This window comes from Oppia nitens, unplaced genomic scaffold (genome assembly GCF_028296485.1).
Source record: "Oppia nitens isolate AA-2021 unplaced genomic scaffold, nextdenovo-longstitch-racon4-pilon3 scaffold21_pilon_pilon_pilon, whole genome shotgun sequence".
NCBI lineage: Eukaryota > Metazoa > Arthropoda > Arachnida > Sarcoptiformes > Oppiidae > Oppia > Oppia nitens.
Genome location: NW_026533201.1, coordinates 690682 through 716838, shown reverse-complemented (window position 1 = coordinate 716838; position 26157 = coordinate 690682). Strand labels below are relative to the sequence as shown.

At 16.9% G+C, this 26157-nt stretch overlaps 1 protein-coding gene across 1 annotated transcript; it reads right to left on the bottom strand.

The window, feature by feature from the left end:
* Positions 1–24804: 24804 nt before the first annotated feature.
* LOC128953257 (uncharacterized) lies at positions 24805–25906 on the bottom strand. Its single transcript, XM_054298734.1, has 2 exons — positions 25726–25906; positions 24805–25506 (listed from the first exon to the last, which is right to left on the bottom strand). The coding sequence occupies exons 1-2, from the start codon at positions 25744–25746 to the stop codon at positions 24811–24813; spliced, it is 717 nt and encodes a 238-aa protein (XP_054154709.1). The 5' UTR covers positions 25747–25906; the 3' UTR covers positions 24805–24810.
* Between the last annotated feature and the right edge of the window lie 251 nt (positions 25907–26157).

Sequence of the window (26157 nt, the reverse complement as noted above, 5' to 3'; positions counted from 1 at the left end):
ATTTTTAATACCAAAACATTTTATGTAAAATAAGTATTATTATAACACTTTTTTTTTAAAAATATACTTTATTTTATATCTAAAAATAGCTTTATTATACCTAAAATATAAAAACTAAAAAACTTACATTAGGGTAATGAAAATATCTAATTAATTTATATATTATATATATATATATATATATATATATATATATTAGAGTAAAACAATAATAAACTAAATGATATATTAATTTCTATCACATTATAAAATAAAGTTGAAAAATATTTTTAATTAAAACATAGATTCACTTGAATTTGTTTTCATAATAATAATAATAATAATATAATATTTAATAATAAATTTTGGATTAACTTTTAGCATTGACTTAAACACAATTTAATAATAATAATATTATTATTATTATTTTATATTAAAAATTAAATTTTATATCATTAATCATAGTGTCTATGAGTGTATTTGTGTGTATGTGTATGTGTATGTGTATGTGTATGTGTATGTGTATGTGTATGTGTGTGTATGTGTATGTGTATGTGTATGTGTRTGTGTGTATGTGTATGTGTATGTGTATGTGTATGTGTATGTGTATGTGTRTGTGTATGTGTGTGTGTGTGTATGTGTGTGTGTGTGTATGTGTGTGTATGTGTATGTGTGTGTATTTGTGTGTGTGTTTGTGTTTAAGTGTCTATGATTTACTATTGTTTGTTATTATACTTTTATTTTTTGTTGTTGTTATTTTGTTTAACTAATATGTTATTAATAATAATAGTATTTTATTATACTAATAAAACACTTTAATAATAATAATAATAATAATAATAATAATAATAATAATAATAATAATAAAATGATAATATAATAAATCAGTGTTAAGCTCACACACGCACACACTTACATACCCATTATATTATATTTTATCGATTATTTAATATATATATACAGTATATATATATAGTATATATATATATATAATTTTATATATGTTGTTAGCTATCAATGAAATTTTGGGATGAAATATTTTTATTTTATTTTTTTGAATTAATGATATTAATATCAAAAAAATAAATATAGTTTTATTGATAAATAAAAAATTAGATTTTTTTTATTATTATTAAAAAATATTTTTCAATATATAAAAGTTCAATATAATAACTTAATGATACATTTATTGATTACATAATTTTTTTTTAATATTGATATTACATTTATTTTTTAAATTTTATAAATTTTTATTATATACATATATACATATATATATATATATATATATATATAAAAAATATGTTATAATAGATTTTCTATTATTATTATATATATAAACAGTATAAAACGATTATACTATAAAAAAATTTTTTTATTAGATTTATATTCAATCAATAAATAGCAGACATATAAAAATAAAATAATCTTGTTACATTTAACAATGATAATCCAACATTATTACTATTATATTGCAATTAGTATTATCAATAACAACAACAACTACAAAATTAATAAAAAAAAAATAAAAACATTAAAATAAATAAAATAAAACTATTGGCAATTAACTTAATTGATTTTATCTAATTTATTATTATTATTATTTCCAATATTATTACTAAATATTATTTTCAATATTATTATTATTATTTACAATATTATTATTATTTACAATATTATTATTATTTCCAATATTATTATTATTTACAATATTATTATTATTTACAATATTATTATTATTTCCAATATTATTATTATTTACAATATTATTATTATTTACAATATTATTATTATTTACAATATTATTATTATTTCCAATATTATTACTAAATATTATTTTCAATATTATTTTTATTTACAATATTATTATTATTTTTATTATTAATTATTATTACATAACCAACAGATATAATGCAATCATACATCCGCTGCGACCGCTGGCACCGGTAGTCATCATATTTCGCAAACACAAACTCTGGGCAATCGGACTAATCTGGACGTCCGGTGCACTGATCGGATCGGCTGAACTAGTATTTTCAAGGGCCGTCCCGTTTGATTACGGTGGCCAACGGCTGCACGATTGTCGGGAAACTTTCGACGACTACTGGGGCCGTATCTATACACTGATTATATTTGTGGCCACATTTGCCCTACCATTGGCTATACTGACCTATGTTTACGCCCGTATTGGCTACAATATCTGGCGTCACGGTATACCCGGTAATCCTGATCTGCAGCGGGATATTAGTCACGAAAATCGTAAAGATAAGGTATTTATGTTAAATTAATTAATTAATTAATTTTTTTTTAAAAAAATTAAAATATATTTTTAATAAAGATATATATATTGTAATTAATTTATTTACACAGTTATATAACAAAAATAATATAATTATTATAATTAATTAATTATTATAAAATAATTAAAATGATTTGTTAGAAAAAAAATTATTTATTTAATTTATTTAGTATTTTTTAAATAATAAAAATGTATTTTTAATAAACATAATTATTTTTAAATTAATTAATTTATACAGTTATATAAAAAAAATTATATAATTATTTTATGTTTGTATATAAGTTTTTTTTGTTGAAAAAAAATATTTAGATTTTAAAGTTATTAAAAAAAATTCAAGTTTTTATATAAACAATAAAAATATTTTATATAACAAAAATTTATAAAACTATTAATTTTTTTTTTTAATATATTAAATATGTTTTTTTTTGTAAACTAGAAAAATATTTTAACAAAATTTTCTTATTTTTATTTATCATCTAGTTAGAAACAAAAATTTTATCTAGATACTTTAATCTATCATTAAATATTTTTGTATAAATTTTATTTCATTGACTCAAATAAATCTCATCATTAGATTTGATATAAAAGTCTACCAAAAAAAATCACTGTATTTATAGTTAAATGATATCCTTTTGGGTACAATTTGATGCAAATAAATATAAACTACACTTTTTAAATGTCAAACATATTTTTTTCATGTGTTTGTTTGTATGTGTGTGTATGTRTRTGTRTGTGTGTGTGTGTGTGTGTATGTGYGTGTGTGTGTRTGTGTRTGTGTGTGTATGTGTGTGTGTGTGTGTATGTCTATGCATGTATGTGTGTATGTATGTATGTGTGTGTGTATGTCTATGCATGTATGTGTGTATGTATGTATGTGTGTGTGTATGTCTATGCATGTATGTGTGTATGTATGTATGTGTGTGTGTATGTATGTATGTGTATGTGTATGTGTTTGTATATATATATATGTGTGTGTGTGTGTGTGTGTGTATATATATATGCATGTATGTGTGTGTGTGTGTATATATATGCATGTATATGTGTGTGTATATATATATATGTATGTATATATGTATATATATATGTGTGTATATATATATTGTATGTGTATATATATTGTATATATATATATGTGTGTGTGTATATATATTTTAATATATATATCTAACTATATATATATAGTCTATATATATATATACAGTATAAATTATATATATATATATATATATATATATATTGTATATATATTTAATATATATTATATACTATACTGTAGATACTGTATATAATGTCTTATCTATTAGTATAGTATAAGATAGTGTTCAATAATAAATTAAGTTGAATTAATTATCAACAATTACTGTAATCTATTATATATATATATAGTACTGTATATACACTATATATATATATACAGTATATATATATATATAGTATATATATATATATAGTATATATATATATATATTGTGTAATATAATATTGTGTAATCTAGACTATTATTGCGTGCAATAATATTATTAATTAATGTCCAAAATCAATGTCCACCATATGTTTTATAATAATAAATTATATTGAATTTAACAAAAATAATAAATTATACAGTATTTCTATATTTATATATAAAGAAAAATTATTATTATTATTATTATTAGTATTATTGAGTTTAATATAAATTAAATCAATAGAAATATTTATATTATTACTTATAATAATAATAATAATAATATATAATTTAAACGATTAGTACATCAGAAATAATATTTTATTATTATTAATATATATTTACATATAATATTATAATAATTTAGTTTATATTAAATTTAAATTTTGTAACAAATTTTATATTATTATTATTTCAAATCAAAAATTTTAATCTCAATAATAATAATAAATATTTATTATTTCCGTAATATTCTGGTAAATAAATACATCATAAATATTCAGTGGAAAATATGTTTACTATAAAAATATTAAATTAATATTTTATTTAAAAATAAATAATATGTTTATTTCCGCTATAATATTTTATTATAATTTATATAATAATTTTTACTATTTTTAATAATAATAATTATTATTATTAATAAAAAATACATACATATTACTAACTAATCTAACATTTTATGATAAATTTAGGTTTTCATCAAAATCACTATTTATTTATTTATTAATATAGCTAATTGATATCAAATATAATATATATATATATATATATTTGTTTTATTGTCTAACAAAATATGTATCTATTTATATATAATATCAATATTACATAACTATTATATCAATGTTAGTATAACAATACAATTACAATATTTATATTATATGATAATATACTGTATATATACAGTATATAATGTATAGTTTATTCAATGTATTGTATTATTAGTATAGTATTTTTAGTAGTGATTATAATATACATATATATATATATTGTTTTGTTAAACAATAACTATTGATATACAATATTTACTGTACATATTTTAATGTGTGTTTAATTATAGCTACTAATAGTTAATCAACAATTGAAATAAAAATAATAGTAAAAAATAAAATATTATTTAAGAGATTTTTTTTTTAAAAATAGTTAAATTATTATTATTTTTGTATAAATTATTTGTTGTTTGTTTTTTTTATTTTCATACATTTCAACAAATAATTAGCTAGTTTTGGTAATTAAATTTTAACACCAAAAAAATAGCCTCAAAAAAATGCTTAAATTTAATTTATTTATAAATTAAACTAACAAATAAAATAACTAATAAAATAAACTAGCTAATTTATATTAGCATTTATTTTTAGAAAAAAATAATATTTTTTAAGTATGCTAATTAATTGTTTTACTAAATTTAATTAGGTCAGTGTATAAATATATTATGTTATATATATATATATATATAGTATATGTACTAGGTAATTTTTCTATTTGTATTGTAATTTAATAAAAATCAATTGTTTTGGTTAATCTATTTTTACTAAACAAATTTAGTCAAAATATAAAATACAATAAAACAGTATGTTTTAAGTCTAATTTCAATCAATAATATATATATTCAAAAAAAACTTGAAAAGTTTTGTTTTCTGAAATCTATACGAGCCTTTTTTGTGTGTGTGTGTGTGTGTGTGTAGCAATTTTTTTGCGAATTTTGAAATTCTGACTTCAGATTCGGTTAGAGGACTACTAATAATGTATTGAAAAGTTGCATTAAAATTTTGATATCTCTTCGGGATCATATAGAAAATGGCGGCCAAAGTAAAGAAAATTTTAAGAAAAAATATTTTAAGTATAAATTTGAATAGAGCATCAAAAGCAAGCATAAAAATATGCATTAAAATTTTGATATCTCTTCAGGAACATAGAGAAAATGGCGGCCAAAATAAAAAAATTTAGGTAAAAATTTTAACGTTTAGAATTGTATAGAGCATCAAAAATAAGATATAATAAATTAAAATTATTTTTTTTAAAAAAATGGTGACGTATAAAAAATTAAGGTAAATTTTAGCGCTTAGAATTGTATATAGTATTAAAAATAAGATATAATAGATCAAAATTATATTATTTTTTCAAAAAATGGCAGCAAAAGTATGATTTTAACTGTTTATTTTGTTATACTAAATCATTTAATACCAAACATGATTATATTTGTTTATTTCATTATATTAATCATCTGATACTCTACATGACTAGAGTTGAGTTTATTTTGTCATACAGAGTAATTTGATACCCTACATGACTATGGTTGAGTTTGTTTTGTCATACCGAGTCATTTGATACCCTACATGACTATGGTTGTTTATTTTGTCATACCGAGTCATTTGATACCCTACATGACTATGGTTGATTTATTTATATATATAGTATTTTATACCCTACATGACTATAGTTGAGTTTTGTTTGTCATACCGAGTCATTTGATAACCTACATAACATTATTTAAATTATGTATATTTTACCAGTTTTTTATTTTTGTTACTATATAAATTAATACTATATAATTATACCAACTATTTGGTTTCAACATATTTATGATATTCAAGTTTTTTTTTCTAATAATGCTTTCTAGCATTCTTAACTGGTTTTATATACAGTATATATATACAGTAGAATCTAATTAATTTTTATTTTTGTTATTTTACTAAATAAAAATTTATCTCAATTATTATAATGATCTAACAATAAACAACAAAAATAAAATTAATTAGTTAGTACAACAAAAATTTAGTTTAGTTTAATTTGTTTAATCAATTTACTAATGTAGTATAAAATAATATAAATTTTAATATTATGATTTCATAATTTAATATGTTAATTTTTTTTATAATTAAATATATTCATAAATTTTTATATAGTTTTGCTAATTATTAAAAATAATTTTAGAAATTTTTAATTTCTTAATATTTTTATATTATATATATTTATTATTATGGTTTTTATTTAGGAAATTTATTTATTTTAAAAACTTAAAAATTTGTTTTTCTAAACTTTTGACATAATATTTATTTTATTTTTTCTATAACCAGTAATTTTAAATGTCAAATATATATATGTATTTAATTTATATTTATAAAAATTATATATATATATATCTATGATATTAAATGTCATAAAAAATAATAATTTTATTGTTTGCAGAAAAAAACCAAAAAATAAATATTATTTTTTTGTTTATAAACTGTTTGTTAGTTTATTTTTTTTGGTTGAATTTTATTGATTATTATTGTTGTTTGCAGACATAGTATAACAAATACAGAATAATAATAATAATAATAATCTAAAAAAACAAATAAATAGTTTTATTTTATTGTTTAACTATTTTTTTCAAATAGATATGATATATATATATATATATTCAGTGAATATAATTCCCAATTGAGTTATTTATCATAAATATAATCTACTGTATAATACTGTAAAAAATTATCAATCATTATGTTTGTTATTGTAATACTGTATATATATATCAGAAAATATTTTTTTTCATAATAAACTTTTTTTTATATGTTTTAAAATATTATTATTATTTGTTTTTTATTTACTTTATTTATCAATAGAATAGAAATATTATTTATTTATTTGTAATTATTATTTTTTAAATAACATTATTAGTACACAATTGTAATATAAGTATATATATATATGGATAAAAAATAATTTTGTTTTAAACTTTTTTTTCAACTATAAAATTATATAAACAACTAAAAAGATTATAATAAGTATATATTATATAATAATAATATACTTTTACTGTATTAATAGATTTTTTGTTGTAAACATATTTGATTTTACTTTAAAAACAAAAATTTTTATATTTGTATAATAATTTATATTGAAAATTAATAATACTAATAATAATTATAAAAATAAACATTAGATTATTATTATCAATACAAACAAAAATATATTGATATTAATAATAATAATAACGATAATAATACTATAAATATTTATATATATATATTTATACATACCGTACATGTTTTATCTATAAAATTAAAAAATGTTTATTAATTAATTAATTTTTTTTAACTTTACTAACTATTTTATCTTCGTATTAATTATTAATTAATTACTGTATTAATTAATTAATTAATTTTTTATATCAATAATAGGTTATCAAAATGTTGGCTACCATTGTATTTTTGTTTGCCCTATGCTGGCTACCCATACATATATTTACATTGCTTGTATGGTTTGTACCATCGATAACCAGGGTACAAACAAAATTTGAATATCGTACCTATATATGGGCCTATTTTGCCTGCCATTTCCTATCAATGGGTAAATTATTATTATTATTATTATTATTATTTAAACAAATATTTATAGATATTTAACATACGCTAAATGAAAAAATAAAAATTATCATTTAAAAAACAACTACACAAAAAAATATAAAAAATAATAATATAATTTTATTTCTGTTATTTATATTTATGTTAATAAAATATTTAAAAATATTTTAAGTTTATTTATATTTTTTGTAAACAAATTAGATTTTCAAAAGTTAGAATAAATTTTTATTTATTAAAAAAATAGATTTTTAATTAATTATTTTAACTTAATAAAAATTATTTATTTATTTATATTTTTTGTTGTTGTTAAAACTAGTTAATTATTCAAAAAATACTATATAAAGTAAATTAATTTGATAAATTATTATAATTACTATAATAATTAATATTAGTGGTTTTAACATGGATTAGCATTATCAATTTTTTTTTTTAATAAAAATATGTTATTAATATTATGATTTATTACACATACTAATAATAATGATAATAATGATAATAATAATAACTTTATACCGGTATAATAGATAAGCTTTTTTATTTGAATGACTTTTTCATTGCTAAATATAACTATTAATAAAAAAAATTGTATTAAAAATACTATTACTAAAAATATAACATATATTATACATACTATATATATATAAACCTAAATACTATTTTTAATCTAATATTTATTTATTTTTTATTAATATAATAAATATATATATATTTTTAGGCCACAGTTTTGTTAATCCCATTGTCTACTGTTTTATGAGCAAAAATTTTCGGGTAAATAATCCAATCATTAATTATTATTATTATTATTATTATTATTATTATTATTATTATTATTATTATTATTTTATTTCATATAAACTTTTTTTTTTGTTTTGTTTAAACCTTTAATATAATACCTATTTCATAACATATATAAAAAATAATATATATTTTTTGTAATTTTATAAATATATATATATCTAATTTCATATAATAATATCACGTTTCACTGTTTTTTTAAATATTGTTTATAAAAATATAAAATTATAATACAAAACGAAAATATTATAAATAATTAATTAGTATAATGATCTAGTATACTTTTCTATAAATATATTTATAAACTAGATATTAGTTTACTATATATCATATATATATATATATATATATATATATATATAACMATTAGTTGACTTTTATGTATAATAATAATAATATCTATTTATATTTATCTAAAAACATAATAATAATAAAAAAATAATTATAATAATCTACGTATTAAACATTAGTATCATTATTATTATTTTTATTACTATATTTGTATTATTGCTATTTATATTGTTATCTAATACCTAATAATACTAATAATAAAATTAAAAAAATAATAATATTAATAATTACTAAAATGTATTTTACTTTTTTGGTTTTAGTTTTATTTACAACTATATATATATATTTATATTACTAATAATTATTTATTATTATTACTATTATAGGCTATACTATGCGCATTGATTCGCCGAAATATTCCCCGAAAATTTATCTGTAAATTTCGTTGTCATACTAAACGTAATAATACTAATATTAATAATACTACTAATAAAACTAGTGATAAATTATCTAGACATCAACGATTACAATTACAACAACAAAATCTACATATATTAAATAATATTGAATAAAAAATATAAAAAAATGTAATTAAAACTAAAAATTTAAAAAATCTAAATATTTATAATAATAATAAAAAACCACAAAAATAGTAATAATTATTTTCTATAATAATGTATATAATTATTTAAATATTATTTGATAGATAGTAGTAATATATTAAATATATATTTATGTGTTAATAAAAATATTTATTATATAAAAATATAATAATAATAATTGTATAATTAAAAAAATTAAATACATATCAATAATTGTACATAATCAAATTTGTTTTTTTATTATTATTTTGTTATTGTTTTTTTAAAATAATAATTAGTATTATTGTAATAAATAATTTTTGTAGATAATTTTTATATATAAAGTTTATATATATATTGTTTGTATAAACATAACATACAGTATATACTGTATATAATCCTATAAAATTGGTACAAAATATTAATAATAATAGTTAACAAACATGAAAAACACTATTAGTTATTAAATATTATTAATAAAAATTATAATTAATTTATTAAAAAATTAATTAAATTTATATATTTATCATTATAATAATATTTAAAATCAATAATGATAATTTTTATACATGTTTATTTTGTTGATGAGTATATCAATAAAAAAATTATTTTAATTTAATTAAATTTTATATAATTTATATAATTTAAAATGTTAATTTTATTATTATAATTGAATATATAAATATATATTTATTGTACATTTAATTTTTATTAAATAATATATTTTTATATAAATGTATTGATAAATTTAAATATTAATAAATGTCTATATTATTTAATTTGAAATAATAATTAATTTACAAAAATTATTTAATTTATTTAATTTTTATGTTTTTTATTATTGAAATAATTACCATGGATTTTTTTGGTATTTTTAAATTAGATCAATTATTATGTAAAAAACAACACAAAAATAATAGTATTTAAAAAAATTTTGATAATTAAACAAATATTTTGTTAATAATTATTATTTTTGTTTATTTATAACAATTTATAGTAATGTTATTATAAATATATATAATATAGTTTTTAAATAATTAATATTTTAATCAAAAAATAAAATACTATATATATTTGTATTACAATATACTGTATTATTATTATTATAGATATTATTATTAATTTATCAAAAAAAAATATTATTTTAAAGTACTAGCCCTTAAATTTAAAATATAATAAAATATTAATTTATTAAAAATGACTGTAAAGTATTTAATTATAGTATAAATTATAAAATTTATATAAATTAAATGTTTTAATTTTTTTTTAATTATAATAGTACTTCAAATAATTTTATCAAATAAATATATATTTTTTAATCATTAATAACTGGCAATTATTTTAAAATAAAATAAAATTAACTATTGGTTAACAAATAGTTATCACACATTAAAAAAATTAGATATTAATGTATAGTTAATTATATATATATATATTAAAAATATCAAGTATTTAAACTTTTTTTAATTATTATTATTAATCTATTTTATTATGATTTATCATTAAAAAAAAATTTTTATTAATAAAAAAAATAGTTATCACTATTACAAAATTACATGTACTCTTACATGTAAATACACTTAATTATATATATATATAAAATATATTTTTAAAAATTAATTAATAAATAGTTATTAACATGTTAAAATTTTACAATTAATAATATTAATTAAAAAAATTAATATAATAACCATGCTTACTAAACACATAGCTAGTTTAATTGTTTTAATAATAATTACTTTATATACAGGTTAGTACAGTATTATTATTATTATTATTATTATTATTAAATAATTTTAAAAAATAATAATATTTAACTACATTATAACTAAATTATAACTAAATTATAACTAAATTATACATAAGTTATAACTAAATTATAACAAAATTATGACTAAATTGTAACTAAAATTATAACTAAATTATAGCTAAATTATAGCTAAATTATAACTAAATTATAACTAAATTATAACTAAATTAGAACTAAAATTATAACTAAAATTATAACTAAATTATAACTAAATTATAACTAAAATTATAACTAAATTATTAAAAACTAAAAACTAAAATTACAGTCAATGGCGATGTATTTGTTAACTTAAAAAAATATGTATCAAAAGCGGAACGGGATCTAAAACCGTTGACATTTGACCAGTTAGTCAACCGTACGGACCTGAATGTCGGCAATTTAGGTCAACAAATGTCGGCCGCTAGTAGTCTATATCGATCGGCTGGTCTACCATTGGTTGGACAGGCCTACGAAAATGTCAGCCAATTTATTTTCAAACATAACCGTGCTATGTATCATACATTAAGGGAACTGACAAACATAACAGATAGGGAACGGCATCAATATATACAAGTATTTTGTCTAGATTTTGAGGTCATGGGTCAGATAACGGTACTGGAAGGTAGGGAAAGGGTTAGTCGTGGTTATCAGCCAACCGATACTGAGGCTAATCTCAGGGAACAGTATGTAGTGATTAGAGGACAGTTTGATAAGTTTATTGGCCGGTCAGCTGATATGTTGGACAAACAGGGACTACCGTTTTTGGCCGACTATCATCGCGGGGTAATTATTAGTATATTTTAGTAGTATTTAGTTTTTTTGAATTAAAATATATTAATAATATTTATTATTATTTTATTAAAATATATTAATAATATTTATTATTATTTTATTAAAATATATTAATAATATTTACTATTATTTTATTAAAATATATTAATAATATTTATTATTATTTTTTAAATTTTAATATTTTATTTTAGAAATTAATAATTTAAAAAAACACTAAAATAATTATAAAAATTATTAAAAATTATTAAAAATTATTAAACAAAACTATTTATTGTATAATCAAAAATATTTAATAATTTTATTATTTATAACTTATTTATAAACAATATTATAAACAACAACAAAAAAAAATGCTTATATTAAATAAAAACTAATTAAATTTAAATAATTATTATTATTTTTTATTATTTTATAGATTGCTAAATTTCTCCGGGATAATTTATCAAAAGTCGATACAGTAGTCAAACAGTTACCGTCGGGTGAATTGCGGTCAAAATATTATCAAATATTGGTCAACGATTTGGGATTTTTGTTTGATTTTTTTGCACTACTACTTGTTGAACGAGTTTTATAAATTATTATTTATTTATTTTATTAAAAAATACATTATTTATCATTTATATTAAACAAATTAGTAGATTGTTTTAAAACATTTTAATATTAAATTGTATTTTTTTTTAAAAATAAAATAAAAATTTATTTAAATTATTTCTAATTTAATAACATATAATATATATACACTAAATATATAAAATTTATAAAAATTTATCAGAAAATTATTATTATAATAAATAAAAATGGGTTAACAAAATTATTATTTTTTAATAAAAAATACTATATAATTGATAACAATAATTGTGTTATATATCTTTTATTTTATCAATTAAACAAATATAATATTTAGAAATTTAATTATTATTATCATTATTTTTTAGTAGTTAAATATAATTTACTTATTAATATTATAACTATAAAAGATAATTTTAGATATTTATTATAAACTAAATACTGTATACAAAAATTTTAATTACAATTATAATTATTATAATATTGTTAAATATTTTTAATAAGTTTTGTATATAAAAATTAGTTATAAAAAATAACTCAATAAATATAATAAAGTTTTTAAATAAATTATTATATAAGAAAATTATAATATAAATTATAACTTAATTTATTATAGACAATAACAAAAATAAGAAAAAACAATAATAATTAAAAATTATTAAATTTTTAATTATTATTATTATTTATAATTTAATACAATTTAATTACAACAGTTTTTTTTATTAAAATAGTTTTTTTTGTAGTAAACTTTCTAATTATAATTATACTATATTTTTAAATAAAATTTTTATTTAATTTAATAATTTAATTAAACTATTAAAAAAATGTTTTAAAAAATAATTATCAGTAATAATAATAATAATAATAATTGACACATTTTTTTTTTGTTTGAAATAAAATATCGGCTAACAAATTTATCACGTGTTAAAAGCATTATTAGATTTACACAATTGATATTAATATATAGATACAGTATATACAGTACAGTATACCTACTGTACTGTAAATGTATATTAACTAATCTATCAGTATATTAATAAAATTCAAGTAGGTACTTTTTTCTAAATTATTATTTTATTAGATTAGTTAATATCTATCAATTATTTTATTATTTATGATATCATAAACTACTATAATTAACACATATATACACTAATATACATACATATATACACTTAAATAATAGGGTATAAATAGATTTTAAAAAAATTATTATTTATTTAAAAAAAATAAATAGTTATTGAAAATTTAAAAATTAATAAAAAAAATAAACAATAAACAAATAATTATGTTTATTAAAAGCAGTTTAATTGTTTTATTTATTACAATAAATACTGGTTAGTATTGTATTAATATTATTATTGATAAAATATAATTTATTTAATATTAAAATTACACACAAATTTTAAAAAAATAACATTTATTTAACTAAAAATAAAAATCTTAATTTAATTTTTATGATAAAACTAAAATTTTTCAAAAATATTTATCATTATTAATATTATTATTTAATTTGAAAATTACAGTCTATAGCGATGTTTTTGTTAATATCAAAAAATTTGAATCAAAAGCGGAACGGGATCTGAAAAACTGGTCGTTCGACCAGTTAGTCAACCGTACGGACCTGAATGTCGGCAATTTGGGGCAACAAATGCTGGCCGCCAGTAGTCTATATCGTACGGCTGGACTGCCGTTGGTTGGCCAGGCCTACGGTAATGTTACCGAATTTGTTGTCAAACATACCCGTTCAATGTATAAGACATTGAAACAGTTGACCAAATCGACGGATGAGGAAAAACGGCAGTTTATGTTTATGTTTGCTACCGATTTTGAAGTATTAGGTCAGATAGCTCTAGTGGAAGGTAGGGAACGGGTCAGTGATGGTTATGGAGCTACTGATACGGAACCAAATCTCTGGGAACAGTATCTGGAGCTCAGGGAGCGATTGGATAAGTTTATATTGAAATCGGCCGATGCCCAGGAAAAGCGGGGACTACCGTTTTTTGCTGAATTTCATCGTGTGGTAAATAATAATTTTTTTAAAAAATTATCTAGCTAAATTAATTAAATAAATTTACTGAATTTTAACTAAAATTACTGAATATTAACTAAAATTACAGAATTTTTAACTAAAATTACAGAATTTTTAACTAAATTTACTAAATTTTAACTAAATATATTGAATTTTAACTAAAATTACAGAATTTTTTTAACTAAATTTACTGAATATTAACTAAATTTTTATGAATTTTAACTAAACTATAATATTTTTAGAGAAAAGTTATTAATTATTAGAAAAGTTATTTCTAACACATCTATTATTTATTAATTTTATAAGTTATGTTATAATTTTATTTTTTATTTAATCTATAGTTATAGTTATTGAATTAATACTTTTTTGAATTAAATTATTTTAGTCATTTTTATTTTATTTTTTAAAACTTTTTTTGTTTGAAATGAGCATGTTTAAATTTAGTCGAGTATTGTATATTATTATAAATTTGTATTTATAGTATTACTAAGAGTTAAATAATAAGTAATTTAATAAATCTTTATATATATTTATATATTTTTATTAATTATTTATTACTACATTAAATAATTATAGTTATTTTTGTTAAATATCAAACTTAATCAAACAAACAAAAAAAACTATTGATTTTATTTTAATTAATGCATATATAAAAATTTTTAATTATTATTTATAGGGATTATTAACATTACAAACTATTATAAAATTTTATCTAAATTATTATAACTTATTTATTAAAATATTATAAACAAAACAACAACAAAAAATACTTTTATTCAAAAAACTAATATATTTAAATAATTAATTTTTATAATTTTTTTATAGATTGCAAAATTTCTCCGGGACAATTTATCAAAAGTAGATACAGTAGTCAAACAGTTACCGTCGGGTGAATTGCGGTCAAAATATTATCAAATATTGGTCAACGATTTGGGATTTTTGTTTGATTTTTTTGCATTAATTACTTATAGAGTTTAATAATAATAATAATAATAATAATAATAATGAAAAAAATTAAAAAATATTTAATTGTTATTATTTTTATATATAATTATTTATTATTATCAATTAATTATTATTTTTTGTTTTTAATAACAACCAAAAATAAACATATTTTTGCATTAATTATAATATTTTTATTTTATTAATAAATATAATTTTTTTGATTTGATTTTAATTATATAAGTAGCCAAATAAAAAAGTATAAATAAAGTAGCTAATTTTTATTATTCTTATTATTTCTAATTTTTTTTTGATTATTTTTTTTTATTTATTTTTTATTTTATTTTACTAATTTTACTAATTAAGCATGTTTAATTATTATTATTATACTTATATTATATTATATTTTAATTATTATTATAATTATTTAAATGTAATAATAATAGTAATTAATATTAGCTAAATTTTATTTATAAATAAGTAATATTTAGTAGTATATTATTTTTACATATATGTAGCACAAAGTTATTAATTAAAAAAATAATAATAGATTAACAAAATAATTTTTTTTAATTATCAAAAAATACGATAATAGATAACATTACTACTTAATATTATAGTTTAATATATATATATATATATATATATATATATATATATATATATATATATATATATATATATATCTTTTAATTAATAATAAAACAAATTTTATTTTGAAATTTAATTACAAGTTGTATTTTCACTTTTATTTATAAATATAGTTTATTTATTTAATTATTATTAGTAGTATTAGTATTGGCTTAACAACTAAATTGAAATAACTTTTATAAACAAATATATTGATTGATAAAAATAATTTAATTATTATTAAATTAAATTAGTTTATGTGATAATTATTTATATATATATATATATTTGTCCTAGTATTTAGTAATTTATAATTATTAATTGTTATACAATGTTACTATTATTTTTTTTAATCAATAATATAGCTAAATAGCAACAATGATTATCAATATATATATATATATATTAAGTACTAGTACTTAATTAGAAACATTGAAATACATAGATTTAAGTGCATGTAATAATTATTTAAGTACTATATATATAACATATATATTAAAGATTAGCTATATATTTCTGTATAATATATATATATATATATATATATATATATATATATATATATATATATATAAMCATTAAGATTTAATATATAGATTATATTACTATATATATATATACAATATGATAAATACTATAAAAATTATAATTAATTTGTTAAATAAATTTAAAATTTACAAGAATTTAATAATTAAATAATTAATATACTGTATACACAAATACACAAAATTATTATTTTTTAATTAATACAAAATCATAATAAATTTAATTAATATATAATGTTAACTAAAAATTATTAATTTATTTAACTAAAAAAATTATCATTATGCTTAAATCATTACAATTAAATAGTAAACATAATTATTATTGATAATTGATTTCTAATTATAAGTAACTATCTAAGTATTATAAGTAAATTAAAATCACGTAGCTAATATTATTTTGGTATAATAATTAATATTAGTTTTTTTTTATCAATTTCATTATTAATTGATATCATTTATATACTGTAATAACTAAAGTTTAGGCACATATACCACACACWCACACACACATGTAAAAATAAAATGTATAAATAGTCAAAAAAAATTATTAAAAAACACATTATTAAACTACAATAAATAGTTACAGTATTAACAATTGAATTTTTTTTAATAATTATATACAATATATAAAGTATATTTTATTTTATAAAATAAAACTAACCATGTTTATTAAACTAACAACTAGTTTAATTGTTTTAATCTATACAGTAAATATAGGTTAGTATTATTATTATTATTATTATTACTATTATTATTATTATTATTAATATAGACTATTAAACTATAATTTATGATATTATTAAATAAATAACAAAAATTTAGTTAAATTTTTAAAAACTATTTTTATTAAATATATTTTTTTAAACAGCTAATTTTTTTATAAAATAGTTAATTTTTTAAACAGCTAATTTTTTATAAAATAGTTAATTTTTTAAATAGCTAATTTTTTATAAAATAGCTATTTTTTAAATAACTTTTTTTTTTATAAAATAGCTATATTTTAATAACTATTTTATTAAATAGCTAACTTTTTTAAATAGCAATTTTTTTAAATAGTTAATTTTTGTTATAATATTAATGAAAATAATTATTTTTTATATTTTATTTATTTTAATTAATAAAATTAAATTATTTTAAAATAAAATTACAGTCTATGGCGATGTATTTGTTAATCTGAAAAAAATTGAATCAAAAGCGGAACGGGATCTAAAATCCATGACATTTGAACAGTTAGTCAACCGATCGGACAGTCGGGTTGCCGATTTGGGACAACAAATATCGGCTGCTAGTAGTCTATATCGATCGGCTGGACTACCGTTGATTGGCCAGGCCTACGCTAATATAACCCAGTTTATTGTTCAACATACCCGTGCAATGTATAAGACATTGAAACAGTTGACTAAATCGACGGATGAGGAAAAACGACAGTTTATGTATATGTTTGCTACAAATTTTGAAGTATTAGGTCAGATAACTGTAGTGGAAGGTAGGGAACGGGTCAGTGATGGTTATGGAGCTACTGATACGGAACCTAATCTCTGGGAACAGTATCTGGAGCTCAGGGAGCGATTGGATAAGTTTATATTGAAATCGGCCGATGCTCAGGAAAAGAGGGGACTACCGTTTTTTGCTGAATTTCATCGTGTGGTAAATAAATGTTTTTCTTTAATTTTTGTATCTAGCTAAATTAATTAACTAAATTTTAACTAAATTTTAACTGAATTTTTTACTAAATTTATTATTGATTAAAATATTTTTTAAAGAGAAAAGTTATTTCCAAACATATCTATTATTTATTTTATTTTTTATAATTTTAAGTTAATTTTTGTTAATTATAATATTTTAGGAAAAAATAGTTATTATTAATAATAATAATTATTATTATTTAGAAAAGTTATTAATACTAATCTATTATTTTTATTCAATTTTTATAGATATTATTATATAGTTTAGCTATTTTTTAAATTTATTTAATTTTTATTTTTGTTGATTAAGATGTTTAAAATATTATTCAAAAAAATAATATTTTATTTAATAAACTTTTATAAACTATTTAATTATTATAAGACAATAATCTATTATAATATTATTTTTTTGTGTTTTAATTGATAAAGTGAGAAAGGCTATTATATTTAATTTAATAACTAATTTATAATTATAATTTTTACATTATTTTAGTTATTATTTAATAGTATATAACTATTGTAGTTATAGTTGTTTTTTATATATGCAATCTATAAAACATTATTTTTGTTATTATTATAACTTATTTATTACAATATTATAAACAAAACAAAAATATAAGTAAAATATAAGTAAAAAAATTAAATAAGTTATTATTTAATTAAATAATTATTTATTAGTACATCATAACAGTTATAGTTGTTTTTTAAAAAAATATCAAACTTAATCAAACAAAATAAACTATTAGTTATATTTTAATTAATGAATTTATAAATAAATTATTAATTATTATTTATATGGATTAGTGATAATGAATTATTACAAACTTTTATATATATTTTTAATTATTATTATAACTTATTTATTACAATATTATAAACACAAAAAATACTTATATTAAAAATTTATTTTTATAATTTTTTATATTGATAGATTGCTAAATTTCTCCGTGACAATTTGGCAAAAGTTGATACAGTAGTCAAACAGTTACCGTCGGGTGAATTGCGGTCAAAATATTATCAAATATTGGTCAACGATTTGGGATTTTTGTTTGATTTTTTTGCATTAATTACTTATAGAGTTTAACAAACAAACATATATCAAAAATAATTGTAAAAATAATAAATAGATAGATATTATTAATGGTATTACTATATTAAATATTTTTGTTATAAATTTTTTTAAAAAATAACATTTATAATAAACTTAATAAATAATTTTGAATTGATTTTTAACTATATAATTAATTTTATTTTACTACATAATATGATACTAAATAATATAAAAATTTTAACATAAAAAATATCAATTAGAAAAAAATCAACTAGTTAATTTTATTTAATTAAAAAATTTGTTTACGTACATAAATTACTATTATTTAATTAAAAGTAGCATTACTAGAAATTAATTATATACTTATAAAATTAATACAGTACAATAAAATATATATATAAATAATTATTATTATTTATTTATTATATTGTATTATATGATATGATATAATTAATTATAATACTGTATTATAAGCATATATTAACTATTAAAACATTTTACTTTCAAACAATTTGCTTACTATTAAAAGAAAATAATTTTCTAAAACTAATAAAACAAATAAATAATATATTTCTAAAAAACAATAATTTTTAATAATATTATATTTTAAAAATAATGTTAATCTATATAATAGTTTAGTAGTTAAATAAAATCAATAAAAAAATTGTTTTTATATTATTAGTAATATCTGTTATATTTAGTTTTTGGTTCAATTTTATAAAACTAAAAAATTAATTACTTAAATATATAAAACTAATATGATTTGTTTTAATAACTACAATAAATTTTAAAAAATGAAACTTAATAGCATTTATTATGCTAATTAATTAACAAAATTAAAACTTATAATTATTTTCTAATCAATTTAATTATGATATCTATTAAAATTATTAGTTATTAAATATAAATTATATTTTAATAGCCTATGTTTGTTATAATCTTTATTATTCAATATATATATATATATATTATAAATATCATTATCTATATTTAATATATATTTATAATAAACTTACTAATCAATTTAATTTAACTTAAAAATAAGTATTTAATATTTTTTTTTTTTAAATATACTACCTAAATTATATTAAATTAACTTATTCAGATAATATATAATATAATACTATTTAATAATAATAAAATAATTTTTATACATTGATTGCACGAATTTTTTACAAAAAAAAAATAAATGAGTTAACTAAATAATTAATTTATTTATCAATTTTAAAACAATATAATAATATCAGTGATAGATAACAATAATTGTTTAATATATAGTTTCATATACAATATATTCAGTATTTAATATATATATATACAGCCGGCACAAAAACAAACTATGAAAGCATTTTATTATAACTAAAAAAAACAATGTATCAAAAAGTTATAATAATTTTATATTAATAAAAAAATTGGTACTTTTCTAGTTTAAAAAAATAATACTTAAAATTAAAATAATTACTTGTAATTAGTGAAACATTTTTTTTTATAAATATTGCATAAATAGTTTTTTAATATTTAAGTTTTTTTTAAAAATATGCATTGCTAGTTTATGTGCCGACTGTATATGTATTTTTTTTAATTAGTAACAAAAATTAATTTTATTTCAAAATTTCATAATTAGTAACAATTTTTTTCAAAATATAATTCATTAACTATAATAATAATTGCTAAATAAAATAATTATTTAATTAATTAATTTTAAATATATATTAATAATTTAATTATTCTAAAATAATTTACTAATATTAAGTAATTGTAAGATTATAATAATATATTATTTTTATTAATTGTATACATTGTTATTTTTATCAATAATATCCTATTAGACAATAATTACTAATATTTAAGTACTAGTACTTAATTTTTTGAAATTTTTTTTTTGAAATATTATAAGTTTAATGTACATGTACAATAATTTATTAAGTACTATATATATAAAAAATAGATTAGCTAATTTTTTAAAATTTATAATATACTACTACTACACACACATGATGATTATTAATTTAATTAATTCAATAATAATAATAAATTTAAATTAAATATATAGACTTAGCAAATAATATTTATTTATTAAATTTTAAATATAATTATTCATAAGTTAATAATTTGAAAATAAATAAATAATAATATGATTTCTATTATAAACAGTTACAGTAAAAAAATTATTTTTATTAAAATATAGGCTAACTTTATCACGTGTTTAAAGCATTTTATTTTTAACAGTAGATAATATTAGTATCTAACTATTATTATCATTAATTTTTTTTAATATCTAAAATTATAATTAACTATCTATAGGTATTTTAACTATAATATATATATATATATATATATATATATATATATATATATATATATATATATATATAAAATCACGTAGCTCATTTTTTAGTATATTAAAAAAAATCACGTAGACCATTTTATCTAGAATAATGAAAATCACGTAGCTCATTTTAACTATACTAAAATCTCACGTAGCTCATTTTTATTAAATGTTGTATAATAATTTTAATCACTTATTGATTATACTGTATATATCGATATCTATAATATATAATGTAATTATTTAACAAATTATTAACACACTTAACCCATATATATATATATATATATATATTTATATACACATACTGTAAAAATTTAGTATATAAATAGCCCATTAAAAAAAATTAATAATTATTAAATTACAGTATTTATAGTTATTAAAAAAATTGTAAAAAATTAATAAATAATTAATAACAATGTATATTAAACTAATAACTAGTTTAATTGTTTTAATCTTTACAGTAAATATAGGTTAGTATTATAATTATTATTATATTTAATAAAAAATAAGCTATAATTAAATAATTAAAAATAAAATTTGTAAAAAATTAATTTTTATTTATATGTTTCTATTATTATATAATCATTAATATAGACTATTAACTTATAATTTATTTTAATATTTAATAAATAACAAATATTTAATAAATAACAAATATTTAGTTAAAAATTAAATTAACTATTTATATATAATATTATAACAAAAATAATAAAACTAATTATATTTTAATTTTATAAAAAAATACAAAAAAAATTACAGTCTATGGCGATGTTTTTGTTAACCTCAAAAAATTGCACACAAAAGCGGAACGGGATCTAAAACCGTTGACATTCGACCAGTTAGTCAACCGATCGGACCTGAATGTCGGCAATTTAGGCCAACAAATGTCGGCCGCCAGTAGTCTGTATCGATCGGCTGGACTGCCATTGGTTGGACAGGCCTACGAAAATGTTACTCAATTTATTGTACCGCATACACGTGCAATGTATCAAACATTGAGACAGCTGACCAATACTACCGAACCCCAGAAACTAATGTATATGTATATGTTTGCTATAAACTATGAAGTATTAGGTCAGATAACTCAAGTGGAAGGTAGGGAACGGGTCAGTGATGGATACAAAGCTACAGATACTGAACCTAATCTATGGGAACAGTATCTGGAGGTTAGGCAACGATTGGATAGACTGGTATTGAAAGCGGCCGATGCCCAGGATAAGCGTGGACTACCGTTTTTTGCTGAATTTCATCGTGGGGTAAATAAATTTGTTTTTATTTATTTTTTAGCTAGCTTAATTAACTAATTAATTAACTAACTAATTTACTAACTAATTTACTAACTAATTAACTAATTAATTAACTAAATAACTAACTAATTGACTAACTAGTTAACTAACTAATTAATTAACTAGCTTAATTAACTAATTAACTAACTAATTAACTAACTAATTAACTAACTAATTAACTAACTAATTAACTAACTAATTAACTAACTAATTAACTAACTAATTAACTAACTAATTAACTAACTAATTAACTAACTAATTAATTAACTAGATTTTTTAGTTAATTTTATTAACTCATAACTTAACTAATTTATAATATACAGTTATACAGTGTATTAAGCTATAGTTATTTAATTAAAATTTTATAATTGTTTATAATTTAGTTTATTTATTTATTATCTATTGTTTCTTTTAATAATTAATATTTTTTTGATAAAATTATAATTATAAATAAAATTGATTTTATTTAATAATAAATTGAGCATGCATATAATACTGTACTATATGTGTTATTATAAAGATTATTATATTTATATATATTAATTTTTTGCTAAACATTTTTAATTTAGATTTTTAATTTAGTCTGTTATTATTATTATTATTATTATTTATAAAACTTATATTTTATAAATTAATTGAATTTAATTAATTAATTTTTTCATATATTTTTWATATAGATTGCTAAATTTCTCCGGGATAATTTATTGAAAGTCGATACAGTAGTCAAACAGTTACCGTCGGGTGAATTGCGGTCAAAATATTATCAAATATTGGTCAACGATTTGGGATTTTTGTTTGATTTTAATGCACTAATTTCTTATCAAGTTTAGATTAATTAAAAATTTAAAACAAAAATATATAAAATAATAATTAATTAATTAATTAATTAATATTATTATTATATATTAAGTACAAACACTTTAGAGTATTATTATAATTATTATCTATTACTAATTTTTTTAAATATTATTTTTTAATAACAACAATAATTAAATAAAAGTATTTTTGCATTAATAATAATTTTTTTTAATTATTTTACTAATTATAATCCTAATGGAAAAAAACATCTATAATAAACTTAATAATTTGAATTTGATTAATTTAAATTTGAGTTTAATTATGGAGTAACTAAATATAAACCCCACACCATCCCCCAAAAAAAAWAATAAAATAAAATAGCTAAATTTTTATTATTATTATTTTTTATCTATTAACTTATTATTTATATGATACTACTACTACTACATATGATATTAAATAATATAAATATACAACCAAAAAAAATATATTATATTAATACAAAAAAAAAAGTTAAATTAGAGACAATTTTTTTTAAAAAATAAATTTTGCAATTAATTAAAACAAAAATAAAAATTTATTTATTATATATATTATATTACTTCAATATACTGTAGTTGTTATTAAATCAAACAATAATTATATCCAATAATCATACTAATAATTAACACATTTATTAGCGGCCAATGATAATGATAATTGATTGATGCAAACAACAAACTAGTTGAACCAGATTTTTCTAGTGAATCATTATGATGTCTATGATGATGATGATGTCCATGTCCATGTCTATGTCCATCACTACTAAGCTTATGTAGTCTAACTAGACTACTATCTGATTCCTTGAAAAATTGTTTACGACAGTCTAGTTTGTCGGTCGGCGGTGATCTATGATACTGTTCCCCAGCCGTAACCATAAACAGTTCATTATCTGTATGATAATCGCGGCAATTGTCGGCCATTTGCATCATAAACATGTGTAGGACTTCGTCGATGGGCAGGAATGCCATTGTCGGGCATCGGCTCCGGTATTCACTGTGCAAACAGTCGACAATGTCGTAGATTATACAACATTTGTACGGATCAAACAACAAGTTGCTGGCAGTACTATCAGCACCTGGAGGTCCAAAATCATAGTAATAGCTATAGTTTTGCTGGTTATCACGATTTTCGTAGTAAAATTCGGGTATACGTTGTCCGTGACGGTCGGCTCCCGGCCATCGTTGGCGTACTGTTTGTATACAATGGCCGGCAAACGTCGGCTGCTTTGATGTACACTGTTTTACTTTGGCTACCAGTGTATGGCCAGTCAGTGCAATCTATACATACCGTTATGTTATAATAGTTTTGTTAGTTATAATAGTTAGTTAGCTATAATAGTTAGTTAGCTATAATAGTTAGTTAGCTATAATAGTTAGTTAGTTATAATAGTTAGTTAGYTATAATAGTTAGTTAGCTATAATAGTTAGTTAGTTAGTTAGTTATAATAATAATAATAATAATTATTATTATTATTATTATTATTATAATGGACTTACACTTTGATTAGAGTATGTCATGTTTAATATGTATTCATTGTTTGTAAAATCAGTTTTCAATATAATTTTTGTTAATTGTTTTTCATTATCATTATCAGTATTGCCCAACAATTTTGTATCCAATTTTGTGATAATAATTGTTGAAAATATTATTAATAATTTAAATCCAGTTGTGATAAACATTTTTATTATTAATATAATAGTAATAACTTATAATTTTGTTTTTTTAAATAATTAATTATTATTATAAAGTTAGCTATTTTTTGTTTATTTAGGTATTAATAATATATTTATTTGATTTTTTTTAATTAAAATAAAAATGTGATATTTTAGATAATATTTTTTTAAAAACTAACTAAAACGTGTTTTTTTATATAAAACACAAATTATTTATTATAGCAAATATGGTTATAAAATGTTGACAACAGATAA

What these genes read in the sequence shown, in the direction of transcription:
- LOC128953257 (XM_054298734.1), bottom strand. Translation starts at nt 25,746, where the DNA reads ATGACATACTCTAATCAAAGT. An exon ending in TGACATACTCTAATCAAAGT is followed by an intron (nt 25,507 to 25,725) that starts GTAAGTCCATTA and finishes CGGTATGTATAG; the next exon opens with ATTGCACTGACTGGCCATAC.